General features: G+C 42.9%; 1 protein-coding gene across 1 annotated transcript in view; it reads left to right on the plus strand.

The window, feature by feature from the left end:
- Positions 1-12,248: 12,248 nt before the first annotated feature.
- The window catches only part of LOC144495002 (endoplasmic reticulum aminopeptidase 1-like), a 63,567-nt gene continuing 48,787 nt past the window's right edge, over positions 12,249-27,028 (plus strand). Inside the window, exons 1-4 of the mRNA XM_078214762.1 lie at positions 12,249-12,376; positions 18,825-19,530; positions 23,969-24,107; positions 25,484-25,618. Of these exons, the coding sequence (XP_078070888.1) occupies positions 19,004-19,530; positions 23,969-24,107; positions 25,484-25,618 (801 nt within the window). The 5' untranslated portion in view covers positions 12,249-12,376; positions 18,825-19,003. The remainder of the gene's footprint in view (positions 12,377-18,824; positions 19,531-23,968; positions 24,108-25,483; positions 25,619-27,028) is intronic.

Here is a 27,028-nt window from a genome sequence, read left to right on the forward strand (position 1 = left end):
GTTCATTAAATCATTGATTTCCAGTTCCACTTCCCTCAATGAATGAAATAAAGCTAATATTCTGTTCCTGTCTTAATTCACTTTGTTCATTTTCAGATTCTGACATGTTTTAGTGTGTTTGTTTTCCCATTTGATTGAACTTTATCCAGCTATTTGGTTTATTTTATACATATTTTCTTTCTCTCATAAAGAGTGCACCTACTGGATGTCATATGACTGGTTTGATCTATTTATTGAATTAGCTTGTTTTTATTTCCTCTCTTTATTTGGAAGAATTCTGGTTCTGTTTGTGCTTTCCTAATTATACAGCTGAGACTTTAAATCAACACTGGGTAAAACGGGAGCAGACACACATTTATTGAATTTTCCAAGCTTTCCCATTTACTTTGACTTTTCAGAATTTTTAAACTCCTGGGAACTTGTAAAGCATTCTGTATTTTCTAAGATTAATGCCAATTGCATACATTTCATTTTCAGGCTCACCATCATCCGGCATCTAGCAAAAAAGAAAAGAAAGCCAGGTTACAATGGGGTTCTTGTGAGTAGCTTTCAATTAGCTTTCAACAGCGGTGAGATAGCAAAGGGCCTCAATGTATGCTTTGCTGGCTGTAGTTGAATGAAGTTGGAACAGCAGAAGTTGGTAGTGAACTGTGAATTGTTTCCTGTATTCATTCTTCTTTGGTTCATTCTTCCACATCAGACACCCTCTCAGGCCTTGATTCCAAGTATTATAAGGTTTTCTTCCTTATATGGCGTTGGCAGGTTGGTGCATGGTCTTGCTGGCCATGCAGTTCTACTGAAGGAGTTCTTACACATGTCCTCACCATGCATGCTTGGCTGAAAGCCCAGATTCATAGATGGATTTTTTTGGTAGGGGGGTTTTGTTTGACAACTGGAGAGAACTGTTGACTTTGATTGATGAGCAAGTTTAAGTGGTTATATTAAGTTGCTCTTTCCGTGATCTCTTTTGCCAATGTCTCAATGTTTATTTGCATTAGATTAACAGGTGTGAAGCGTTTGAAATTTCTGTTATTGATACTTTAATGGTCCGTCTTATTGACACCTTTATGGAGTTGTAGAAACTGCAACATTTCAAAGGAAGATTTGTGGTTGGATGTTTTTTTCTGAGAAGTTCCATACATGCCATTATTACTACCCTTTTGGCCTGGCTGCTTAGGTTTTTTTCTGAGGTGAGAATATTGCTCTTGTCTTGCTCATAGTGACTCCTCTTGTCTTATTGGGATCATCAGTTGTCATAGAGGTCGGTCATCCTTTTCTGGCTAGTCCGCTAAGGTCTTCCTTGATGATGTTTATGTGTAAGATGAAGTTATGGGCAATGCAGCATACTCTTTAGCCTTTGAAAGGCAAGTTTTCAAAATTGCTAACTACTTGCAGATTAGGCTAGCTCCCTGAATAGGGGCTTCAATATGCCAATGATGTGCTTGACTTTTGGTGGACTTCTGCATTTGTTGCACCTGTGTTCAACTGATTGGAATGTCTGGGAATTGTTATAACCTCCAAATTTCCAGAGGATGGCCTTGAATACCCAAGAGCTATGCTGTTATTTTCCAATCTGGGTCAAATCTTGGTAGCACAGTGAACTGCCCTTAAAAGAAGACATTGTGGCAGATATGTGCGGGATAGGTTGATTTGGCGATGCTAAAATTTCCCCTTAGTGTCCTGAGATGTGTAGGTTAGAAGGGATTAGTGGGTAAAAATATATGGGGGTAGGACCTGGGTGGGATTGTGGTCGGTGCAGATTCAATGGGCCGAATGGCCTCCTGTACTGTAGGGTTTCTATGATTTCTATGATATCTGGGAAGAGAGCACTGACTTGCATAATGTGATAATAATGGTTACAAATTAACTTAATGTTCAGTGAATATAATCATTTCCAATTGAAGAATGAAGTGATGAGAGAGAGGGAGCACATATGGCCACATCAGTAACAACAAGAACTTATATTCATATAGCGCCTTTAACATAACAAAATGTCCCAAGGTGCTTCACTACAAAATAAAGTACGAGACAAAGCTGCGTGAGGAGATATTAAGTCAGATGAACAAAAGATTGGTCAAAGAGTTAGGCTTTAAGGAGTGTCTTGGAGATGGAAAGTGAAGCAGAGAGGTGAAGGGACAGAATTTCACCGAGGCAAGTGAAGGCATTTCCACAAATGGTGGAACAACTAAAATCGGGTATGCACAAGAACACTAACGCTGTGTCTTCAGGTGATGTTTAAAGAGACAGGAGATGAGAAATGGGAGGGGACCAAGGATCATTGTTTGGGGTCACCAGAGGTAATAATGCAGGAGTGGGAAGGGTAATTATTACTACATAGCTAAGAATAGAACCAAGTGAGAGCAGTCCCATCCAGCTGGATGACAGTAGAGAGGTGTTGGACGGGAATATTGTGGTCATCCATGTCAAAAGGTGCGGGCAGGTTGAGAAGTTCAAGGAGGGAAAGTTTTACTTTGTCACAGGAGAGTCAAGGACAGCAGATTTCCTTCTGTAAAATACGTTAGTGAACCAGATGGGTTTTTACAACAATCGACAATGGTCATCGTTAGGCTTTTAATTCCAAATTTTTACTGAATTTAGATTTTTTCATTGAATTCAGATTTCACCATCTGCCATGGTGGTATTTGAACCTGGAGAATGACCCTGGATCCTTGGATTGCTAGTCCAATGACAATGCCACTGCGCCATAGCCTCCTCACAGATGGCAAGGTCAGGTGGGTGATGGTGAACATGGGTTGGGGGAGTTGACATGGAGGGAGAGATTTAGGGAGGATAAAGGGGCAGTGAACTTAGAGCAGGCAGAACATGATTTCTGATGGAGATAAAAATCATTGAGGATGAGAAAGTCATTCAACGCTGAGGCTAAGGGAAGAAAGCAGTGAAGATATCTCAGTGATAACGGGTGGAATTCTCCCAAAATAATTTTAAGTGTCGAATTTGTGTTAAAACGAGTAATTCACGTTTTTTTCAGTGGGAGATCAGAGAAAAATCTTCCACACTCTGTGCACTGCAGAGGTCACCAGCATCAATATCATTAAGTTTCAGGGGCCTATTCCCACTGGAGAAGCTGAAATCAGTGCGCTGAGCGGCTACTGCGCATATGCTGATCTGTCAGTGCCAAGATCGCGTATGCGCAGTGGCCCCGCACTGATGGCCTCTTGATTGCTGGCCAGTCCTGCAACCCCAGCAACGCAAGCTCTCCGTTCCCCCACGGCCCGATCGCTGGCCCCCCGATCATTCCCAGACCCAGGCCCGACCCCCCACCCCTCCGCGATCTCCAGTCTCCACCCCCCCTTCACTGGTTTTCCCTCCCCAACAGTAAACCCACCCCACCCCCCCCCAGTAGACTGACCGACGCCAAGCTGACCCCCCCCCCCCCCCCTCAATCGCTGGCCTCCCCGCTTTCCCCACCGATCCCTATGCAGAGTGGCAGCAGGACACCCCACCCCATCAGGCCCTGCCTCCTTGGCACTGCCCCATGCCTGACGGGCAGTGCCAATGTGCCCCTGGGCATTGGCACTTTGCCCCTTGGGCAGTTGGCCCTGCCAGGGTGCCAATGCCAAGGGGCAACCCCTGCCGCCTGACCCTCTGGAAGACCCCTTTACTCCAACGGGGTCGGGCTGCTAGCTTCCCGAAAGTGGGGAGCTACTGTAATCCCCGCTGGAGTGAAACACTCTGGCAGGGTGGAAGATGCTAGCGGGCTTCAGTCCTGGGCCCACTAATCGTATTTGAATTCAATGACCATGTAAATGGCCTTTGCGCCATCCCGCTGATTTCTGGCATGGAGCAGATGCCACTGGAAATCCGATACAGGCGCTCCAGTTAGTGAGGAGGTAAGCATCTGATGGCTCTCTGCTTGAAATTGGTGGTGGGGGAGGGCAGGGGGTGTGGGGAATGTGGGTCCAATGGCTCTCTGCTTGAGATCGGTGGGGGTGGGGTGGTGAAAGGGGGTCCACTGCCACTCTGCTTGTGATCAGTGGGGAGGAAGGGGGAGAGGGGCCTGCGGTCGGTCTGGGTGGCGGGGGTGTGGGGGGGATAAGGGGATCAGTAATGTTGTGGGGGCGGGGCAATGTCTGTGGGGGCCATGGGGACGCATTACCTGGCCCGGGAGGTATGTGGCAGGGAAGCAGCATTCTATCATATTTTTTCTGTGCCTGTGCAGTTGGAGGCGCCAATCGAAGCTGCAGGATTTTGAGAGCGGTAAGCCCCGCCCACAGGCTTGTGTAACACGATTTGGAATTGCTATATTTTCAGGCTGAGTGCGCATGAGGGCACCTCAGAACGGGTCTAAAAGTCGGATCTGAAACACTCTCAGTTTCAAGTCTGCCCAGCACTTAGAATCAAAATGGTAAAATAGGGCCGGAGGACTCTTGGAGTTTCAGACAACGCCTTTATTATGGACTATAGTATGGGATGGCTCCAGTGCTCCAACTGTTGCCAGACTGGGGGAGCCCTGATTCAAAGGTTGCACAGACCGTTATAGTTAAGAGCCTAATTATACGTTTACCTAATTATAATATCACCAAACATGTATTTCTTTCTATTTATCTATTAACTTCTGGACTTGATTATGAAAGCTATATTTCTAACCAGTGGTATATCAAGTCCCCTGTTCCATTGAAACTTTTTAGAACAGACACCTGACAAGCTGCAGCTGTGCATAATTCAACTCTTGTGTGTATGCTGTGTGACTGAGGTCTCCCTTGTAAGTGGGAGTTTTATGGTCCTTGACTCATATCTGGGTCTGCTTTACTCGAGACCTGTGATTTTCTCATAGTTTTCCCTTTGTGCCTGAGTTTAGCAGCTTACTAAAACTTGTGTGATTATAAACCCTTTAAGTGCATAAATTATTGAGGGTGGCAGGACAGGTTACAAGATCAGTTAATAAAGCATACAGTACCCTAGGCAATGTTAATGGGGCATAGAATACAAGAGCCAAGGAGGTTATTTGGAATAAGTTAATATTTGGCCTCAGCTAGAGTATTGAGTCCAGTTCTAGGTGCCACACTTTTGAAAGGATGTGAAGGCATTAGAGAGGATACAGAAAAGATTCACCGGAATGATTCTCGGGATGAATATAGAGAAGTTAGGACTGTTTTCCTTTGAGAAAAGAAGGTTGAGAGGAAATGTAATAGGAAATGTTCTGAGTCATGAGGGGTTTGGACAGAATAGATAAAGAAAAACTGTTCCCACTCATGAAAGGATTGAGAATAAAAGGGCATGGATTTAAAGTAATTGGTAAAAGACACAATAGTGATACAATGAAAAGCATTTTTATGCAGTGAGTGGTTAGGGACTGGAATGCTCTGCCTGAGAATGTGGTGGAGGCAGGTTCGATTGAAGCTTTCCAGAGGGAACTAGGGGAGGTGATGGCCTTGTGGTATTATTGCCAGACTATTAATCCAGAAACTCAGCTAAAGTTCTGGGTACCCGGGTTTGAATCCTGCCATGGCAGATGATGGAATTTGGATTCAATAAAAAATATCTGGAATTAAGAATCTATTGATGACCATGAAATCATTGTCAATTGTCAGAAATACCCATCTGGTTCACTAATGTCCTTCAGGGAAGGAAATCAGCTGTCCTTACTTGGTCTGGTCTACATGTGATTCCAGAGCCACAGCAATATGGTTGATTTTCAACTGCCCTCTGAAATGGCCTAGCAAGCCACTCAATTTCAAGGGAACTAGGGATGGGGAATAAATGCTGGCCAGCCAGCGATGCCCATGTCCCATGAATGAATAAAAATTTAGATAGTTATCTGAGATGGCAGAATGTGCAAGGCTACGGTGAGAAGGCGGGAGAATGAAACTCGGTGGGTTGCTCATTCAGTGAGCCAGTACGGACACAATGGGCCAAATCGCGTCCTTCTGTGCCCTAACAATTCTGTTAAGTAGTACCAATGGGAACTGAGGTGCCTGAGAAAGGAGAAATGAAAAGAGGTATGATGATAGAAGAGTGTATGGGAGGGGTAAAGAAAAAGTAGTTAAAACAAAAGAAAGCAAAAGTGAAAATAAATTGATTGGCTTGTGTCCTGAGTGTCAGCCAAAGTGTGTATGTGAACAGACTCAGGAGATCTGAGAAAACCATAACCCTCAGGATATGTGTTCTCAGTTAGAGATTTGATATTTCTCCCATCAATCTTTACTGAATCAAAAAAGGTGATATTGAGTTGTCCGTCTCACAGCTCTATAACATTATGGAGGCACCACTAACATGATCATCCGAATGTAAATTTTAATGAATTAAAAGAAAACTATAATTCTAAATCAGAATATTACTGTTGTGCAATTCATTATACCTTGCAGTGTTCACCGGTCACAGAAGGTGATTGCCCATAGAGGACATGAACTGTTGGTTTGAGTAAACAATCCATCTGTGACTTATTGTACACATCTGTGTACAGCTGACAGCATATTTTTAATCCCCCTAGTGAAAGCTAAATTAATGCTGACACACAAATTCAGCTTGTTTGTCAATTTTACAGCCACAAAGTGCTGTTAGTGTGGAATGTGGCCGTCGGCCTGTTCACAGCGTGTGGCATTATTGCATTGAGGCTTCCCTAATAAAAGGTGAGAGATCCTATGTATGCTTAGCTCTGTTTGCGTCATTGATGCAAAGACTTCATTTTAAGATATTTCTGCCTGTGTGACTAACTCTGCTCAGCTTAAAAAATTAACTGACACTTGACTACATTTTAAAACTCAGAAGGCATGCTGGATTAGCTAAAAATTGACCGCATTCCTGTAAAGTACATAGCAAGCAAAACAAGTTGTGATAACAACAGATGCAAGACCTGTGTTTGCCAGACAGAGACAGCTTGCGGAAAACATTTACAATAATGAGATAAGGGTTGAGATATGTTTTGGTTACAGTGTGTGTTTGTGCAGTTTTGTTTTCAGGATGCTGTTCAAGCTCAGTTCAATGTGATCAGTACAGAGGCAGCAGAAAAAGCCAGTCTCTCCAACTTTTCTCTTTTTTGTTTCTGTAATGATTTAATTTTCTTTCATTTCTGTTCAATAAAAGAAATTCATTTTAAACTCCATACCAGTGCCGTCTCATCTATTCAAAGGAATGAATGGACCCTACACTTCACATTGTTCTTGGTAGCAGTGGAGGTGGGTGCACCTCTGATGTATATTCTGGCTTGCGGATATCTGTCGATGGGTACAGAGTATCTGATACTTCCACTTTAACTGTTGGTGACGCCCCAACTCAAATCCCAAACCTTCCAATTCTGCTTGTTTGAGGGGTTTACATTATCAAGACCAGATTTTCAAAAGCTGTAGGAAATAGAATGATTTTCTGATCTTTTAATTGCAATTATTAATCCTCATTGGCACGTGCTCTGTCTTTTTTTTCCTTTGATTACATTTTTATGTCATACAAGTAAATCATTATAAAAACTGAAAAGCTTCCCTGACTGTAGATTCATATAATGTGCATGAAAGATGGATAAATGAGATGAATCCTGAATCTGAATAATCAAAGAAGAAACATACTGTTGTGAGTCTGTTACTTCCTTTTGGTTCTGATTATTTACACTGATGTATGCTTATATTTTTTTCCTTCACAGTATGTGGCTGTTTGGTAAACATGATGTGGAGATGCCGCCGTTGGACTGGGGTGAACACAGTAAGAAGTCTCACAACACCAGGTTAAAGTCCAACCAAGCAGCGCTCCGAAAGCTTATGGTATTTGCTACCAAATAAACCTGTTGGACTTTAACCTGGTGTTGTGAGACTTCTTACTATGTTTGGTAGAGCTAGTCTTTATCACCCATTCCTACTTGCCCTTGAGAATGTAGGGTGAGCCATCTTCTTAAATACAATTGAATGGCAGGCTCAGCCATTTCAGAGGACAGTTAAGAATCGGCCATTTTGCTATGCGTCTGGAATCACATATAGGCCAGACTGGGTGAAGACAGCAGATTAATTTCCCTATTTACACTGTATGATTTGTTGTTTCCCTTGACATTGGAATTCAAGCAAATTGTCCTGATGAATGGGGATTTGGTTAGCTCAGGTGGCCGGATGGCTGGTTTGTGATGCAGAGCGACACCAACAATGCAGGTTCAATTCCCATACGGCTGTGGTTATTCATGAAGACCTGCCTTCTCAACCCTTACCTGAGGTGTGGGGATCCTGAGGTTAAATCACCACCAGTCAGCTCTACCCTTCAAAGACACGAGCAGCCTGTGGTCATCTGGGAATATAGTGACTTTATCTGATGAATATAAGATGAAAAGCTTTGACAAATAGTATCTTTTTTTCATCAATATTCAAATTCACTTGTACCAAACAACTGCAGGATGTTAGTAAACAAGTTGTGCATTACTGGTCACCATTACTGATACTGCCATTTATTCCAGATATGGATGTATTACTTTACAATGTTCAATTAATGCATTTAACTGAAATTAAATTCCTTAGCTGCCATGGTGGGATTTTAACTAATCTCCTGACATGACAATCCCGTCATCTCATAAGTGAAGAGAGAAACTCTTAAAAATCAAGAAATTTATTTTAAGATTTATATGAATTGCTTTTGTCTCAAACGTAAACTGAACTGGATTGACGAGGGAGGTCATGCCTCACAAATTTGGTTGAGTTTTTTGAGGAGGTGACAAAAACGATTGACGAGGGAAGGGCCGTGGATGTCGTCTATATGGATTTTAGTAAAGCGTTTGACAAGGTCCCTCATGGCAGGCTGGTGCAAAAGGTTAAATCTCACGGGATAAAAGGTGAGCTAGCTCGATGGGTGGAGAACTGGCTTAGCCATAGAAGACAGAGGGTAGCAGTGGAGGGGTCTTTTTCCGGTTGGAGGCCTGTGACTAGTGGTGTTCTGCAGGGCTCTGTACTGGGACCTCTGCTGTTTGTGATATATATAAATGATTTGGAGGAAGGTGTAACTGGTGTGATCAGTAAGTTTGCGGACGACACGAAGATTGCTGGAGTTGTGGATAGTGATGAACATTGTCAGAATACAGCAGGATATAGATAGGCTGGAACATTGGGCAGAGAAATGGCAGATGGAATTTAATCCAGATAAATGCGAAGTGATGCATTTCGGTAGACCTAATGTAAGGGGGAGCTATACAATAAATGGCAGAACCATCAGGAGTATAGACACACAGAGGGACCTGGGTGTACAAGTCCACAGATCCTTAAAGGTTGCAGCACAGGTGGAGAGGGTGGTCAAGAAGGCATATGGCATGTTTGCCTTTACTGGACGGGGCATAGAATATAAAAGTTGGCATATGTTGCAGCTGTATAGAACGATGGTTAGGCGACATTTGGAATACAGTGTCCAGTTCTGGTCACCACACTACCAGAAGGACGTGGTGTTCTCACGTGAGATGATGGCATCTCAGACGTGCCGGATCATCGACACAGATGCCATCATCTCACGTGAGAACACCATCCACCAGGTACACGGTACATACTCTTGCAACTCGGCCAACGTTGTCTACCTGATACGCTGCAGGAAAGGATGTCCCGAGGCATGGTACATTGGGGAAACTATGCAGACGCTGCGACAACGGCTGAATGAACACCGCTCGACAATCACCAGGCAAGACTGTTCTCTTCCTGTTGGGGACGACTTCAGCGGTCACGGGCCTTCGGCCTCTGATATTCGGGTAAGCGTTCTCCAAGGCGGCCTTCACGACACACGACGGCGCAGAGTCGCTGAGCAGAAACTGATAGCCAAGTTCCGCACACACGAGGACGGCCTCAACCGGGATATTGGGTTCATGTCACACTATCTGTAACCCCCACAGCTTGCCTGGACCTGCCGAGTTTCACTGGCTGTCTTGTCTGGAGACAATACACATCTTTTTAGCCTGTCTTGATGCTCTCTCCACTCACATTGTTTTGTTTCTTAAAGACTTGATTAGCTGTAAGTATTCGCATTCCAACCATTATTCATGTAAATTGAGTCTCTGTCTTTATATGCCCTGTTTGTGAACAGAATTCCCACTCACCTGAAGAAGGGGCTTGGAGCTCCGAAAGCTTGTGTGGCTTTTGCTACCAAATAAAGCTGTTGGACTTTAACCTGGTGTTGTTAAACCTCTTACTGTGTTTACCCCAGTCTAACGCCGGCATCTCCACATCTTTCCATTTATCCAAGGCTGACTTAAACAGATTTTTGAGAGACAAGGGTTATCGGGGGCAGCCAGGAAAGTGAAGCTGAAACCATAATCGGATGAGTCATGATCTTATTGAATGGTGGAACAGGCATGAAGAGCCAAACGGCCTACTCCTGATCCTAAGTCCTGTGTGCTCAAGATTCATAGGGTCTCACTCATTTCCCCGTGTTAGTGAATCCCACTCTTCAGAATAGGTGCAGTTTCACTGTATTAACTGAGCCTCGCGCTGTTTTAAAGTTTAAAATTTATTTAGTGTCACAATTAGGCTTACATTAAAACTGCAATGAAGTTAGTGAAAATCCCCTAGTCGCCACACTGCGGCACCTCGGGTACATTGAGGGAGAATTTAGCATGGCCAACACATCTAACCAGCACGTCTTTCGGACTATGGGAGGAAACTAGAGCGCCCGGAGGAAACCCACGCAGACACGGAGAATATGCAGACTCCACACATTCAGTGACTCGAGTTGGGAATCGAATCTGGATCCCTGGCACCAGTGCTAACCACTATGCCACCTTTTTTGTTTTGTTTAGCCAAAACTCTCGATAAATTTCCTCCCTCCATAAAATTAATAACTCGACCTAGGCTACAGTTCCTGGGAGAAGCCATTACTTCAGGCCAAGACAAGGAAACTTGAATATATATTAACAGGACAAGAACCAGATTAATCAGGTTTAGTACTATGCAATGCTTTGAGAAGATATTTGTTGTTTGCTTGTTGAAACAAATATGGGGGCGAGTGAGATTGGTCTATTAAATAAAGAACTAAATAATTCAGCAGCAGTGGAAGATTTTTTTATAAAAGATGCTACAGCAAGCAGGATGATGCCTTGGTAATACTGGCACAAAATCTAATTTGCAATAACATTTAAACATTGATCGATTTGACTGCTGATCAATATATTAAGGAGACTCATGTATGTCAAGGTGATGAATCACTTGGAGAAGGTATTGCTTTACTCACTGAGATGATGAAATAAGTTAGAAGGTATACAGACTTGGAGGCAGTTTTAGTGAATTTTTCCACACTTCTAAAGTGCTTAGAGACATCCAATGGTTGTGAAGTGCCATATAATCTCCACTACTGGATTGCATTGGAGTTTCTGAAATCTTTCTTTTTCTTGGCTCTCTGTCCTTCTTACAATTTGGGGCTCTTTCTCTTGCCATCCTCTTGTCTCTGCCGGCAGCCTCACCTCTGATCTTTCAGCACTGTGATGTGCCAAGTGTTACTCAGGCACCAGCCACAGCAGAAGTTTTAAAGATGATGCATTTTAATCTTACCTGCGTTCTTGAAAAATCCCAAGACTTCAGAATCCTCTTGCAAGATCACAAGAAACTTAATTGTACTGAAAAATTGTGTCTTCTGTGATAATTTGGCATATCTGTATCTCTGGCTCATTAGCCCAGGTCTCTCTGGATGACTGGTCCAGTAATGGGATCACGATGGTAACATACCCCTCTTGGGAGTTTTATGTTTTGAAGTGAGCATATTCTAATGGGTGGGGGGGGGGGGGGGGGTGACGGCGGCGGAGGTGATGGCCTGGTGGTATTATCACTAGACAATTAATCCAGAAACTCAGCAAACGTTCTGGGGATCTAGGTTCGAATCCCACCACAGCAAATGGGGAAATTTGAATTTTAAAAAATTCTGGAATTAAGAATCTACTGATGACCAATTGTTGGAAAAATCCATTTGATCTCTAATTTCCTTCCCCAAAGGACCTTCATGTGACTCCAGAGCCACAGCAATGTGGTTGACTCTCAACTGCCCTCAGACAACTAGGGATAGGCAATGAATGCTGACCAGCCAGTGACCTCCATGTCCCGAGAGTGAATAAAAACATATTCTAGTGAGATCTGAAGGATACTTGGATGTAACTTTACATCAGCAAATGTGTGTTTTTCCCTATGGAAGAAAATCGAAATCCTGATAATTTTCCTGAAACATTTGGGCAACTGAGGGACAACACTATTACCACTATCATTGAAACCACTAGCCTGGTTTCAAAATGTTTTATAATAAATTAGCAGATCCCTATTTTTAAAGATGATACAAATCATAAGGTGCAATCGTCGCGCAGTCCAAAGGGTTGGTTATGATGCTTCCATTTTCACTTTCACTTCTGATGGGTGTTCAGAATCTACAGGAGGCTGTTCACAATTACAAAGTCTTGCATCTGAGCGGGAGTGCTGCTTTAATTCTAAAGGTAACGTTTAAAAAAAATACAATTAGATTGAGGGCAGCGGGGTACGATAAAGTACGTGTTGGATTTGTGGCCAGCAGTAAGCAGCCAGGGCCGGGGGAGTGCAGTGAGTGTCTGGCTCTCTGTGCGGCCCGCTGTCTGCAGCCACATTCACTCCGGGTCTGCAGCTTCTCCGGAGCCGCAGATGCTGCTGGATTGAGCTGGGCAACACCGGCAACATTGCCCCGCCGGATAGTCACCCCGTAACCGTGACCGCTTCTCCTCCTTGTGCGGTTGATTAAATACTCGCCCTGTACATCGTCAAACGGACTGCCGCATTTACTTTCCTGTCGCTGGATAGTTTGAAATAAGATGCGGAAGTACTGTGGGAAACATGGCTGCTTCAGGCACATAGCAGATTAAACCGTTTAAAGCTACCCATTTATGACACACAATTTGATCCTGAGTTGAATCAATGAGATGCTTTAAGAAGCTCTATATTTTCTTTACAAAGGAAACTCCAGCTGTGTTTTTGAGGATTCTGTTGTTTTAAAATCAATGGGTAACTTAACTCACACCATTCACCCATCACTCCTGCATGCTGACATTTGTTGGTTCATTGAAAATTTTACTCTTTGTCACATTATGTCCTGATTTATCTCTATCTCCTCAGTTCTTCCTCCAGCCCTGCCACCTCACCCAATCTGCTTTCCTCCCATTCTGGCTTCTTTTTAAAGTTTATTTATTAGTGTCACAAGTTGACTTACATTAACACTGTATCAAGTTACAGTGAAAATCCCCCAGTTGCCACACTCCTACGCCTGTTTGAGTACACTGAGGGAGAATTTAGTATGGCTAATGCACCTAACCTAACCAGCACGTCTTTCAGACACAGGGAGAATGTGCAAATTCCACACACTGACCCAAGCCGGGAATCGAACCCAGGTCCCTGGCGCTGTGAGGCAGCAGTGCTTGCCACTGTGCCATCCACGTGTCCGTCCATGACCCCATTTTCCTCACAATTAGTAGTCCTACCTCTTTCTGTCCAGCTGCTAAGCTCTGGACTTCCTTCCCTATGGCTCTCGCCCTTTCACTGCTCTTTTAAGATGCAGTACTGCTGAAAACCTGTCACTTTGAACACCTGTCTTAATGTCTCGTTTGTCTCAAGTGCCAATTTTCTTCATGTTGGATTCGTCTTCTGTGAAGCAACTTGGGATGTTTTATGAAGTTAAAGTTAAATAAATGCAAGTGTTTTGAAGTAGCCTTTTACCTTTAGCACATCCTGAACATATCTTTGTACATGAAGCATATGTGGAGTTTGGATGCTCTCTGATTTGTTGACACGTGATTTCTGTCTGGCCTGTAAGTCATGCATTACCTAAATTCCTGATTTGTGTACTTGCACATGAAACTGTCTTTTTTAAAAAAGAAATGGCCATGTCAGCTTTATATAATTCATTGCATTGCCCCAGAGAGTTATGCTCCCCTTCAGGAACTCGATGTACAAACAAACAAAGAACAATACAGCACAGGAACAGGCCCTTCAGCCCTCCAAGCCCGCGCCGCTCCCCGGTCCAGGATTGAATCCTGAATCCAGGATCCCCGCCCAATTTTCCAGCCTATCTACATACCAATATCCTATCCACCGAGCTGTCCCTCACAGCTACGATGCTTTGTTCATTACAACCTATTAACTCACCCCCACCCCCCCATTCCAGACCATGTGATCTCCAGGGAGAGGCGAAAACCCAGAGTGAAAAACCCCAGGGCCAATATGGGGGGAAAAAATCTGGGAAATTCCTCCCCGACCCCCTGAGGCGATCGAAACGAGTCCAGGAGATCACAATGGCCCTGATCGGAAAATGCTTCCCAACCCTAGTCATTTCCACTTCCACGAACACCGTATGAATTCCCTGCCCCCGAGACAGGTTCCCAACTATCCGCAGTCTCGCTCTGTACTGGCACCAGCAAGATGATCATAGAATGAAGCCTTGAAACGAGAAACAAGGAACAATTAGCCCGCGCCGCTCCCTGGTCCAGACTAGACCACTCTTTTGTATCCCTCCATTCCCACTCCGTTCATATAGCTGTCCAGATAAGTCTTAAACGTTCCCAGTGTGTCCGCCTCCACCACCTTGCCCGGCAACACATTCCAGGCCCCCACGACCCTCTGTGTGAAATATGTCCTTCTGATATCTGTGTTAAACCTCTGTATGTGCTTCTGTCCAAATGTCATACTGAGGGAGTGCAAGGTTGTTACAGCAGAGCTGTTATTAAATTTTACAATGGTGCTTTACATGCATTCACCTACATTGAATGTCAAAGTAATTAATAGTATGTGAAATACGAAGACATCCCTAATGTAATAAGGTGTTCTGTAAACCTGAATCAGAACATGGTAAACGGGGCCAAGCGGCATGTTTGTAACATTCAGTCAATCTGTAGTTTGCTCAACCTGGTCACGTGTAAAATGGTTCCCCTGGTAGATCATTGTCATTCTGCTTGAAATTTTATTATTTTAAAAAATGTATACTTTTATTTATCACATTGTTCCCAGAATTGCAATCACACACTCACCAGCAGGGCCAAATTTCATGTGATTGGTGTATCAGAGCTGAGGAATTCCTTGCAAGCCAGTGAGAACACAGCAGTCAACCTGCATTAATTTACCCAGGGATTTTCCAATAAAATCAGTCAAAGAGCACAGTTCCAAACCAAAATACCATTCTCCATTTATCACAATGTTTAACTCTCCTCTTCCTTTCTTCATTTTTTTTTCTCCTCCCTGTTGATTTGTGAACTCTACTTTGTGGTCTGTCCACTAGTAGATTGTATTGGAGTTTCTGAAGTTACACCTACCCAATCCATCATATCACCGAGTCACATTTGGCTGGATTTAATGTGGGCACAGTAAGAAGTCTCACAACACCAGGTTAAAGTCCAACAGGTTTATTTGGTAGCAAATACCATAAGCTTTCGGAGCGTGCTGCTCCTTCGTCAGATGGAGTGGTTATCTGTTCTCCAACAGTGCACAGACACAGAAATCAAGTTACAGAATACTAATTAGAATGCAAATCTCTACAGCCAGCCACGTCTTAAAAGGTACAGATAATGTGGTTGGAGGAAACACAGGTTAAAGAGATGTGTATTGTCTCCAGACAGAACAGAACTTTAATGTGGGCAACAGGAGTCTGGTCTGCTGGGTGGAGAACTGGTGGGAACCCCATATCACCTCTGTGGGGGAGGCCTGACCAAATTAGGTACATGTGTGTCACTTAAGTGATCAGTATTGGGCCTTTCCTGGGATTTGGGCCTAAGCAGCAGAAATCCTATCTGCTGAGAGCTGCTGGTCAATCAGGGGCTGACAGCGCCATTGGGAGAGGTGGCAGCTGCTGGTAATGCTCTGAGGACATTACCATGTATGAGAGTTGGATCTTTGGACACAGATGAGTAAGGGAAGGATGGAAATTGTAGGGAAGGGTTCATGAGAGAGGGAAGGGCAAGGGGGTTGGAGATAAGAGGGGGGTGAATTTCAGTGGCTGCCCCCTTCTTGACGCCAGGTCACTTGATCAGTGCTTGACAAAGAGGGACCCCTCCTCTCTCAGAGTGGGCCATTGTTAAATCCAACAGGATTTGTCAGACGGCATTCGGGAGACATGGAAAGCCTGTCTTTGCTAAGCTGATGTCCATACATATGCACTTTCATTCGGGGTTGGCAAGCTTGATGACATTTCCTTTCTCTCCTGTGGGGATGCTGAAGTCAGTGATAGTGCCTACACTGCTAACCTGGCTGAGATCAATTACTTGAGCATAAATGAAAAATTAAAACCTAGCATTTTCTTGGTTTGTATGGTTCATTATTATACTGTGTGACACATACATATCCTCACCAAAGCTGAAATTTAGACTTAAACTCAAAGTTTCATATTATAATGAATACTACTCAAAAGTATTAAATCTACCTTGTAATTTCATTAATTTACATTAACTGTCAATTTAAATTGAAATCATGAATTTAATAACAGTCTTAACAAAACATGTGGGCCATGAAATTTGGCCCCCTAGCCCCTATTTTTCTCAATGCTGAGTACATTTTTGCCTTTAAAATTGCATATGTTGCCAGCTGTTCAACCATGACGTATAACATGATTTAACATCAGTTCTGCCATTTTGGGGCTCGAAGGTCCAGCTGAAGTAGTCTCTTAAACATGCACAGCTGAGCATGCATTCACTGACAGGAAGGACACCTATCTGTGCCATTTAAAGTGATCATCAACTACTTTCAGATTAGTTGTTTATTGAGTTCTACTGAAATTGTCAATTGTTTGGTGGTTACCAGAGTTGTTTAAAGTTGCTAAAGTCTCTAGGCAATGGTGTGGCACATGCTGAAGGATATTGTATGGCCATTAAGCATTCTGCACAAACCAATATACCAAGCATTTCATTGGGTATATCCATCAGTATGCTGCTGTAGTCCCATTAAAATGCTCATCTGGACATCCTACAACTTGTGTGCGACCTCACCCTGTGACAAACTGGAACCTGTGTTGCCCTTGTCCCCTAGCCCCAGCTGTAGCCCATTTGTGCCCAGTGACCAGATGCAGTCCTGCATGCAAGCTAACCTTTAGGTTCAGTGTCAATATCTGAACTGATGGCTGTGACTGTACATATGAGTGAGAGTATTTTGCATAACCACAGTCTTTCTGTTCTTCTATTTCTACCTGACGGTAAGAGGTGAATTCTTTCACCATCTGGGGATTGAAAATCAGGTGTGATTGTTGAATGAGGGAGCAGCAGGACGTGACAAGGAGGATGAGGTATGAGCATACTACCTTGGCCACTTCAATGACGGTGCCATTTTCTCCATGGCAGTGAGGTCATTAAGCCATATGTCCCTCACTGGTTAGGTGCTGCTGCCTGTGGCTATGCAACACATTGTTCTGCAAGATGAGAGTGTGTTCGTGAGTATGGGGTGGCACGGTAGCACAGTGGTTAGCACTGCTGCTTCACAGCTCCAGGGTCCCGGGTTCGATCCCCGGCTCGGGTCACTGTCTGTGTGGAGTTTGCACATTCTCCTCGTGTCTGCGTGGGTTTCCTCCGGGTGCTCCGGTTTCCTCCCACAGTCCAAAGATGTGCGGGTTAGGTTGATTGGCCAGGTTAAAAATTGCCCCTTAGAGTCCTGGGATGCGTAGGTTAGAGGGATTAGCGGGTAAATTAGCGGGTAAAAAAAAAGGGGATTAGCGGGTAGGGCCTGGGTGGGATTGTGTTCGGTGCAGACTCGATGGGCCGAATGGCCTCCTTCTGCACTGTAGGGTTTCTATGGCGGAATGTGGTTTGATGATGTGGTTGTTGTAGAATAGCTGGCAGTGTACAAGCCGTGAGATGTTGATGAGAATGAGGCTTGCAGCTATGCTGAATCAGGGAGGATGAGGCAAAACTATGAATAAGCTTTAATTGACAGTGATGCAGGTGTAGTGCATTTGAAGATAAATTCACTTACAACTCATGCGAGGTCATTGAAATTCCTGTGCCATTGTATCCAGGCCATTAGGGCTATGCTCCAGGCATCGACTGCCACAGTTATCTGATCCCACTGTCTTCACAGAATCTATTTGAAGTTCCTCCTGCTCCACTGTGGATGGATCATATCTCTCCTCCAGTGCTCGACCTCCAGCGCTCGACCTCCAGCGCTCGACCTCCAGCGCTCGACCTCCAGCGCTCGACCTCCAGCACTCGACCTCCAGCGCAGCATTGGAAAATCTTGGAGCCTGCTCTATAATGTGCACCATTTCTTGTCTTTTTCAATGAAAATTACTTTACAATAACTCCCAGCACCTGTTTCAGTCACAACACGCCTCTCATTGAAGAGGTACAGGCTGACTTTAAATAATTCAGGCTAATTTGAACTCAAACAAGTTTCTCAGGATTTTGCACTCACTGTTCGGATGTGCAGTCATTCAACAGCATGTTGAGCATTGGGCTGTATGATAAAAACATTTAAATTAGCAGGCAACAGGAAGTTTGTGTGCTGCCTGCATCGGAAGCAATAGTGCAGGTTAATCACATTTGTAGGAATTACCTATTTCATGGCCATATGATTTTATTAAAATTCCTTAATTTAATCAACAGGATAACTTGAATTTTTGAGCAACATCAACTTTGAATTAATATGAGTATGCTATAGACACAATAGTGTACATTGTCTTGTAACTTCTGAAGCAAATGCAACATCAGATCAAATTAAATATTTTTCCTCAAATACGATATAGTGATAATTAAATGGAATTGAGATTCACATCAACCATGACATACGCAAATAGTCAAACACGCTTGAAGGGCTGATGAATGTATTCCTGTTCCTATATTCATATTGGAATGTCATCAACAATGTTCATAAAATGTTCAATGTAGTTAAATATTAAGTACATAGAGTTGCTAATTTATGTACTTATGCTTGTTTATCTTCATACAGGACATCATTGTTTTCAATATGCTTCATGTTTCATTTATATAAAGCAAGTCAATGACTGAAAAGCTATCAAAGGAGGAACAATTTGACTTGGAACTGAAATTATTCCAAACAAAACAGAAAAACTGCAACATTCTTTAAAAACCACTAAAGGTGACAGCACTACAGCAACTAACTTCCAGATGGCAACCACTGGCTTTTTAAAATTAATTGGATTTCTTACAACTTTCATCACCCTTTCAACAGCAGGCACCTTAAAAACTGACCAAAAGAATGAAGAGGCACCAGATTTCCCACTTACATCAGATGGTCGGACGTTTCCCTGGAACAAGATAAGATTGCCTGAAAACATTGTTCCAGTGCATTATGACCTATTTATACACCCAAATTTGACCACGCTGACATTTTCTGCATCAGTGAGAATTGAAGTTTTCGTTAAATCGGACACAAACTCCATCATTCTGCACAGCAAAAACCTGGAAATCATTAAGACAAACATTGCACCAGTGAAAAAGGATGGAACAAGTGGATCAGAAAGCGACTTGCATCTTTTGGAATACCCACCATTTGAGCAAATTGCACTTCAGGCTGGTGTACCCTTGCATTCTGGAAACACGTACTTGATTAATATTGACTACATTGCCAATCTGTCAGAGAGCTTCCACGGATTTTACAAGAGCACTTATAAAACACAGGATGGTGAATTAAGGTAAATTACATCATAGTCCATAGGAAGCTTGAAATAATATAGAAAATGCTGGAAATACACACCTTGTCATTCAGCATCTGAAATAAAGATAAATGGTTAACATTTCAGGTTGAGACATTTTATAAGACCAGTCGATTAAAGGATCTAAACCTTAGAAGCTAAATTGTTTTCTGTTTCAGGGGCTGACCAATTTGCTTTGTGTTTCCAGCAATCTCTATTTTTATTTCCCATTTAAGTAGCCCCATCCATGTTGTTTATGTGATCAGATGATAAAATTGATTTCGGTTGTTTTACATAATTACATTGAAAGTAAAGCATGGAAACAGGCTGATTGGCTCACCAGTCCACCTTGGTGTTTAACCTCTTCATGAGCACTTGTCCAGACAGCCCAAGATGGTTCCTGCAATTGATGCACTGAACCTCGCAGTCAAATTATATTGGCAAAGAAAGCAATACTTTTCAAATTTAAGTAACTGCACAATTAAATGATTTAGGTACCACCTGAATAAATTTTCCTTTCAGTTTAAATTCGTCTAAACCATCGAAATGTTGCCAATCAGATCTGAAGGTAGTTTCAGACTTTGAGGCTGAGTTTCCTTGGGGTTCAGCAGATTGTCTTCAGTGAAATAGCCATCGAAACACTGAAAACATTTATGACATTTTAGCATGTTTACGCGGCTCTTAAAAAGTAACTTTGACATAAGAACGCCAGTGGGATATTATTCACATTGTTGACGTTGTTAATTTGTCTCCAGTTCTTATTCACCCTTTCATCTCTTCAGAGAAAATTAGGATAAGGTTCTCTTAAGCAATCTATCCCACTACTTAACATTCCTTTCCCCAATGTGTATCATGCATGATACCACCTATAGAGAGCCTGAATGAAATAAAAGCAAAATACTGCGGATGCTGGAATCTGAAACAAAAACAGAAAATGCTGGAAAATCTCAGCAGGTTTGACAGCATCTGTGGAGAGAGATGCACCTCCGCTGCATCTGTTCTGATGGTGCCACTTTCCAAAATAGTACTGCCGATATGTCTTCCTTCTTCTTCAATCGTAGTTTTTCACCCACTGTGGTTGAAAGGACTCCCATCTCCCATGCCACTGCTCTCACCCCCTCCCCTTCTCCCTCCCAGAACCAGGATAGGGTCCCCCTTGTCCACACATTTCACCCCACCAGCCTCCACATTCAAAGGATCATCCTCCACCATTTCTGCCAACTCCAGCATGGTACTACTACTCAACACATCTTCCCCTCACTCCCCCCGTCAGCATTCTGCAGGAACCGCTTCCTCCGGACACCCTGGTCCACTCCTCCATCATACCCAACACCTCACCCCTGCTCACAGCACCTTCCCATGCAATCGTAGAAAGTGCAACACCTGCCCTTTTACCTCCTCTCTGCTCACCACTCCAGGTCCTAAACACCCCTTTCAGATGAAGCAACACCACATGCACCTCCCTCAATCTGGTCTATTGCATTCGCTGCTCCCAATGCGGTCTACTCTACATCAGAGAGACCAAACGTAGACTGGGTGATAGCTTTGCTGAACACCTTTGGTCCGTCCACAGCAGGATCCAGACCTTCCTGTCGCTTGCCATTTCAACACACCACCTTGCTCTCCTGTCCACATGTCCATCCTTAGCCTTTTGCAATGTTCTAGCAAACCCCAACACAAACTGGAGGAACAGTACCTCGTCTTCCGATTGGGCATTTTGCAGCCTTCCAGACTGAACATTGAGTTCAACAACTTCAGAACATGAACTCTCCCCTCCACCTTCACCCATTTCCATTTATTTTATTTTATTCTACTTCTTCTTTTCATCTCATTCATCCATTTTTATCTTCCTTCTTTCTCACTTCCACTTTTCCACTCCTCCATTCCCTCTTTACTTCTTGCTTCCCGCCCCCTCTTCAGACCAACTGCCTTAAGCATCTATACCTCTGTTCTGCCATTCACACATTCTGATCTCTTAATGGACACTTTATCTCCTCTCTCAGACTTCTTTATCCTCATTTACATTCCCTTTGTCCTATTATAGCCCCCTCCCACCCTCATAGTATAAATCTTTTCTGATTTTCTTTGCTCTTAGCTGTAACAAAGGGTCATCCAGACTCGTCATGATGGCTCTATTCTCTCTCCACAGATGCTGTCAGACCTGCTTAGATTTTCTAGCATTTTCTGTTTTTGTGTCTGAGTGAAATAAAACTATCCATAATTATCCTGACGTACTTAAGAATGAAGGGAATTGAAAATGTAGTTGCATTGAAGCATACTCTGGTTCTCAACTTCCATTGTTGCCAAGATTTCCATTATTACTATTGGTCTGTAATACTTCCAACCCTCTTCTTGACCAATCCCATTCTCTATAATTTCTTTCCTGTTTCCTTTTCAGTGCCTATTACAATTATCTCACTATTGAAACCTGCCACTTATACCTTTGAGGCCCTCCTGTTCCAACTCCTGATCATAGAAATTCCAGTTTTTAGCTCCATTCATGTTGACAATGTTAATTCTGCCTCCAGTTTCTGGCATCACTCCTACCTTCTTTAGGACTACAGTTCACCTCCCCCCAACACCCCCACCCCCTAATCAAAACACCCAGATTCAGTCTCTCGATCACTATCTTCAACTTTGCTTTCCAAAGTCCTGAACCATGTTCTTTTTTCCCGCACATTCTTGCTACTTGATGTCAGAGGAAAGCCAATTTAACTTGAATCTCTGAGGTTGTACTGGTGAAAGTTGCAAACAGTGAGTTGAGTTTTGAAGCTAGGCCAAATGATCCATTGCCCATACTTGCCTAAAGACAATTTGAAAGCCTTCGCCCAGGAGAAAAGAGTTCAATGAAATTTCGCATGTTTTCACCAAAATGTGAGTAATGTTAGTGAACCAGTGCTTGACATTCACAGGATATATCATGTGGAATTTTGGTACAGATGTTAGCTAGTTCATTTTAAATTGTTTAATTGCTAAATTAAAATAGATTTGGAAGGTATGTTACCCTGACATGTTTAAAAAACATATGTTAAATATTTGTTGCTAACATCTCCAACTTTAATTTCTAGCCATCTGTTATAATGCAACCAACCAATGATTGTTGATAACAGTCTGACCATGGGTTATCACTGTTCTGGTGGGTGTGACACTTGAATCACAGAATCACAGAACACTACAATGCAGAAGAGGCCCTTTGGCCCATCTAGTCCGCAGTGATGCATGAAAGACCCTGACCTGCCCACCTAATCCCATTTGCCAGCACTTGGCCCATAGCCTTGAATGTTATGACGTGCCAAGTACTCATCCAGGTACTTTATAAAGGATGTGAGGCAACCCGCCTCCACCACCCTCCCAGCCAATGCATTCCAGACCGTCACCACCCTCTGGGTAAAAAAGTTTTTCCTCAAATCCCCCCTAAACCTCCCACCCCTCACTTTTAACTTGTGTCCCCTCGTAACTGACCCTTCAACTAAGGGGAACAGCTGCTCCCTATCCAGCCTGTCCATGCCACTCATAATCTTGAACACCTCAATCAGGTCACCCCGCAGTCTTCTCTGCTCCAGAGGAAACAACCCAAGCCTATCCAACCTCTCTTTATAACTTAAATGTTCCATCCCAGGCAACGTCCTGGTGAATCTCCTCTGCACCCCTTCCAGTGCGATCACATCCTTTCTATAACGTGGCGACCAGAACTGGGCACAGTACTCCGGCCGTAGTCTCACCAAAGTTCTAAACAACTCCATCATGACCTCTCTGCTTTTGTAATCTATACCCCGATTGATAAAGGTGAGTGTACTATATGCCTTTTTCACCACCCTAATAACCTGCCTTTCCACTTTCAGAGATCTATGGACAAACACGCCAATGTTCCTTGGTTCTTCGGAACTTCCCAGTGTCAGACCTTTCACAGTATACCTCCTTTTCAAATTACCCCTTCCAAAGTGCATCACTTCACACTTTTCAGGGTTAAATTCCATCTGCCACTTATCTACCCATTTGACCATCTCGTCTATATCTTCCTGTAACCCAAGACACTCAACCTCACTGTTAACCACCTGGCCAATCTTTGTGTCATCGGCAAACTTACTGATTCTACCTCCCACATAGTCATCTACGTAATTTATATAAATGACGAACAATAGGGGGCCCAGCACAGATCCCAGTGGTACGCCACTGGCCATTGCTCTCCATTTACTAAAGCAGCTGTCTGGGCAATTGGGACTAGCTTAGGGGTTAAAAAAGGGGCAGCATCGACAAGTTGGGCTGAAGGGCCTGTTTCCATGTTGTAAAGCTCTATGATTCCAACCGCACTACCCTACACGTGCTATGTGTAATTAAGTTTATTTTGTTCTGAGTAGACTGTGCACCATTTTATCTATGTTATGTAGACATGCCCGAAAGAAGGTTAACTGCTTTTGTGCTCTTCTGTTTTATATAGTGTGTTGGCATCCACTCAGTTTGAGCCGACTGCAGCACGTATGGCATTTCCATGCTTTGATGAACCTGCCTTCAAAGCCAAGTTTTCAATCAAAATACGCCGAGAATCCCGACATATTGCTGTATCCAACATGCCTATTGTATGTCAAATTGAGCTTTCTAATTCACACCACTTGTTTACTTTCTAGGTATAAATGTTGTAGAACTGTTGTCTCCTTTAAAAGTTAATCCATTTAAGTTTGAACACATCACCGTGAGATAAATGATTAACTAAAGTGTTTAATGGTGAAATATATAGGGAATGATCAAAGGTTTAGAAACATAGACACTAGAATCAGGGGTCGGCAATTTGGTCCTTTGAGTCTGTTCCGCCATTCATTTTGATCATGGCTAATCATCGAATTCTATATCCTGATCCCCCCCCCCCCCCATATTCCTTGATGGTTACAGTCATCCACTTTTTTTTTGTTTTACAAGTGTTTTCAGCAATTGTAGGGGAAAGGACTATAACTCAATCAGTTTCATTTTACCATTGCAATCCCTAATATAATCAGAGCTGAAATACAGCATCTTTGAAACAGGAGCTGGAGAGGCACAGTTTCACGAAAGAGGTAGCATTACAAGAGTACAAGCTGTTATTGACAGCAACAATATAACTATTTCTCTCAGAGCACACATTTATTGAAAAGAATATGAATATCCAGATGGTTTACATCTATCACCAAATAGCTTTCCATACTCACGTATATATACAACATCCAGAGTATCCATTGGTCCCATAGTCTGTGGGAATAGTGAATTCCTCACTGATACCAAAGTAACAATGGAATCGAAGAAATTTGGCTTATGACACTGCTACATGAACTCTATATAGACTCAACAGCTAAAACCCATCTTAAAAATGGGAAGTTCTTTTTAAAAATCAAGTGCTAGGGATTTGTAAGCAGTAGTTCCGGCGTTTGCATCAGCCTAATGACGCTTTACATTGGGCCCCAAAGACAGCTGTAAAAATGGAGCTGTTGGACTGCATGCTCGCCAAAATGGCTATCCAAGGACAATGACACAAGAGGGAGAGAAGAACTAGGATGAGAAGCTTTCAGATACAAAACAGTAACTTTAAAAGCAAATCATCTCTCCTCCAGACTTTGACATGAGTTCTTTCCTGCTTTTAAGCTTCACTGATGTTTCCTTTGTTAAAACTCAACCATTTATTATTACTGCATTTTGTTTGCAAAACAGACATTTTAGCAAAAAAAAATTACCAAGTCCAAAGTCCTTCCTGGATCTTGGCTGTAATTAACAGTGAATATGCGCTGATTATTTCAGAACAAGGTTATGCAATCGCAAAGTATATAAAACAGTCTCAAGGCCCTGACCCCTGCTGCCTTATCTCCTAGTCCTGAAATTAATTGCAGCAGTCTGCAAGTCCAAGAATACAAAGAGAGAAAGTTATGGGACCATTTAATTTCTTTTGTTTATCCATCAGTATTCCTAAGGAAAATCATTTTTTTTTTAGATAAGCTCTGTTAAACTAGCCAATGGACTTATTGAAGACCAGTTTGATGTGAGTGTTAAGATGAGTACGTACCTCGTGGCCTTCATTGTGGCAGACTTTAAATGGGTCAGTAAAGAAACCAAGCATGGAGTTAAGGTAAGTTAATTGTTTCTCTTAGAAGCAGTGCAACAATATGCCTTGTATTGGCTTTGTACATCATTCATGTACAGACATAACATGTGTCATATCATTTGACAATTGCTATAACTGTGTCAATCAACAGTAATTGTGTGTCATTTCAGTTGTCTTCTACATTTAAATGATGTCATAGTTTATGATCTAAACATGTTGTATATCATTATTATACTTCCATAAAATTGAGAAAATCTATTGCAAATCAATTAGAAATTCTCTTCAATAAATCAAAATCAGAGAATCATGGAATCCCTGCAGTGCAAAAGGAGGCCATTCGGCCCATCAAATCTGTGCCAACTCTCTGCCTTATCCCCAAAACCCCACGGACTTACCCCTCTAACCTACGCATCTAGGGACACTAAGGGGCAATTTAGCATGGACAATCCACCTAACCTATACATCTTTGGATTGTGGCAGAAAATCAGTGCACCCAGAGGAAACCCATGCAGACATGTGCAAACTCCACATAGTCACCCCAGGCTGGAATTGAACCTGGCTCCCTGGCGCTACGAGGCAAGACCAACCACTGTAAAAACCATGCTCAGTTTTAGTATTTGCACAGGTGTGAGATCCTAGGTTTAATTCTAAATTTTATTTCTATTTTCTCTATTTCTCCCATGCTGTGTGGTTGATATCTTTGATAAAAGGATTTATTACAAGCACAATAATGTTCCTTTGAGAAATGTTTGCATGCATCATGTACATCCTTTTCCAGCTATGAGTATGAAATAGTCAGGCAAGCATGTTTAACTGGGAGTGTTATCAATGCTATTCTGAGACTGGGAAGTGTGATTGAGATAGGACCTATTGATTTGCTGGCTTGTTTTGTAATTCCACTGCAGTGGTTGGGATTTTACATTTCCAATTTAACTACTGTCATCCCACGGTTGTGTCAAATCCAGCATGATGATGTTAGGTCGTGAACCTAAGACCAATATGCTGATTTTGCATGATACAGGAGGTGGGCAGGTGCAGCAATTGGCAGCCGACCACCCAACATTTTGAAAAATTCATTAATCAGCCATTGAGCTTGTTAACAATCCAATGGACCCAAACATTACGTTGTTCGAGTGGGCAGACAGGTGAGCGGGTGTCTGCTTTCTCACCATCTGAAGCAAGGAGGATACAACTTTTGGGGGTGCCTGCTTCACATTGGGACATTTCCTGATGACCTGTAGAAGAATAAAAGTTTAAAGTTTATTTATTAGTCACAAGTAAGGCTTCCATTAACACTGCAATGAAGTCATTGTAGAATTTCCCTAGTTGCCAATTTGGCGCCTGTTCGGGTCAATGCACCTAACCAGCACGTCTTTCAGACTGTGGGAGGAAACCAGAGCACCTGGAAGAAGCCCACGCAGACACGGGGAGAAT

Source organism: Mustelus asterias, chromosome 6 (genome assembly GCF_964213995.1).
Source record: "Mustelus asterias chromosome 6, sMusAst1.hap1.1, whole genome shotgun sequence".
Classification (NCBI taxonomy): domain Eukaryota; kingdom Metazoa; phylum Chordata; class Chondrichthyes; order Carcharhiniformes; family Triakidae; genus Mustelus; species Mustelus asterias.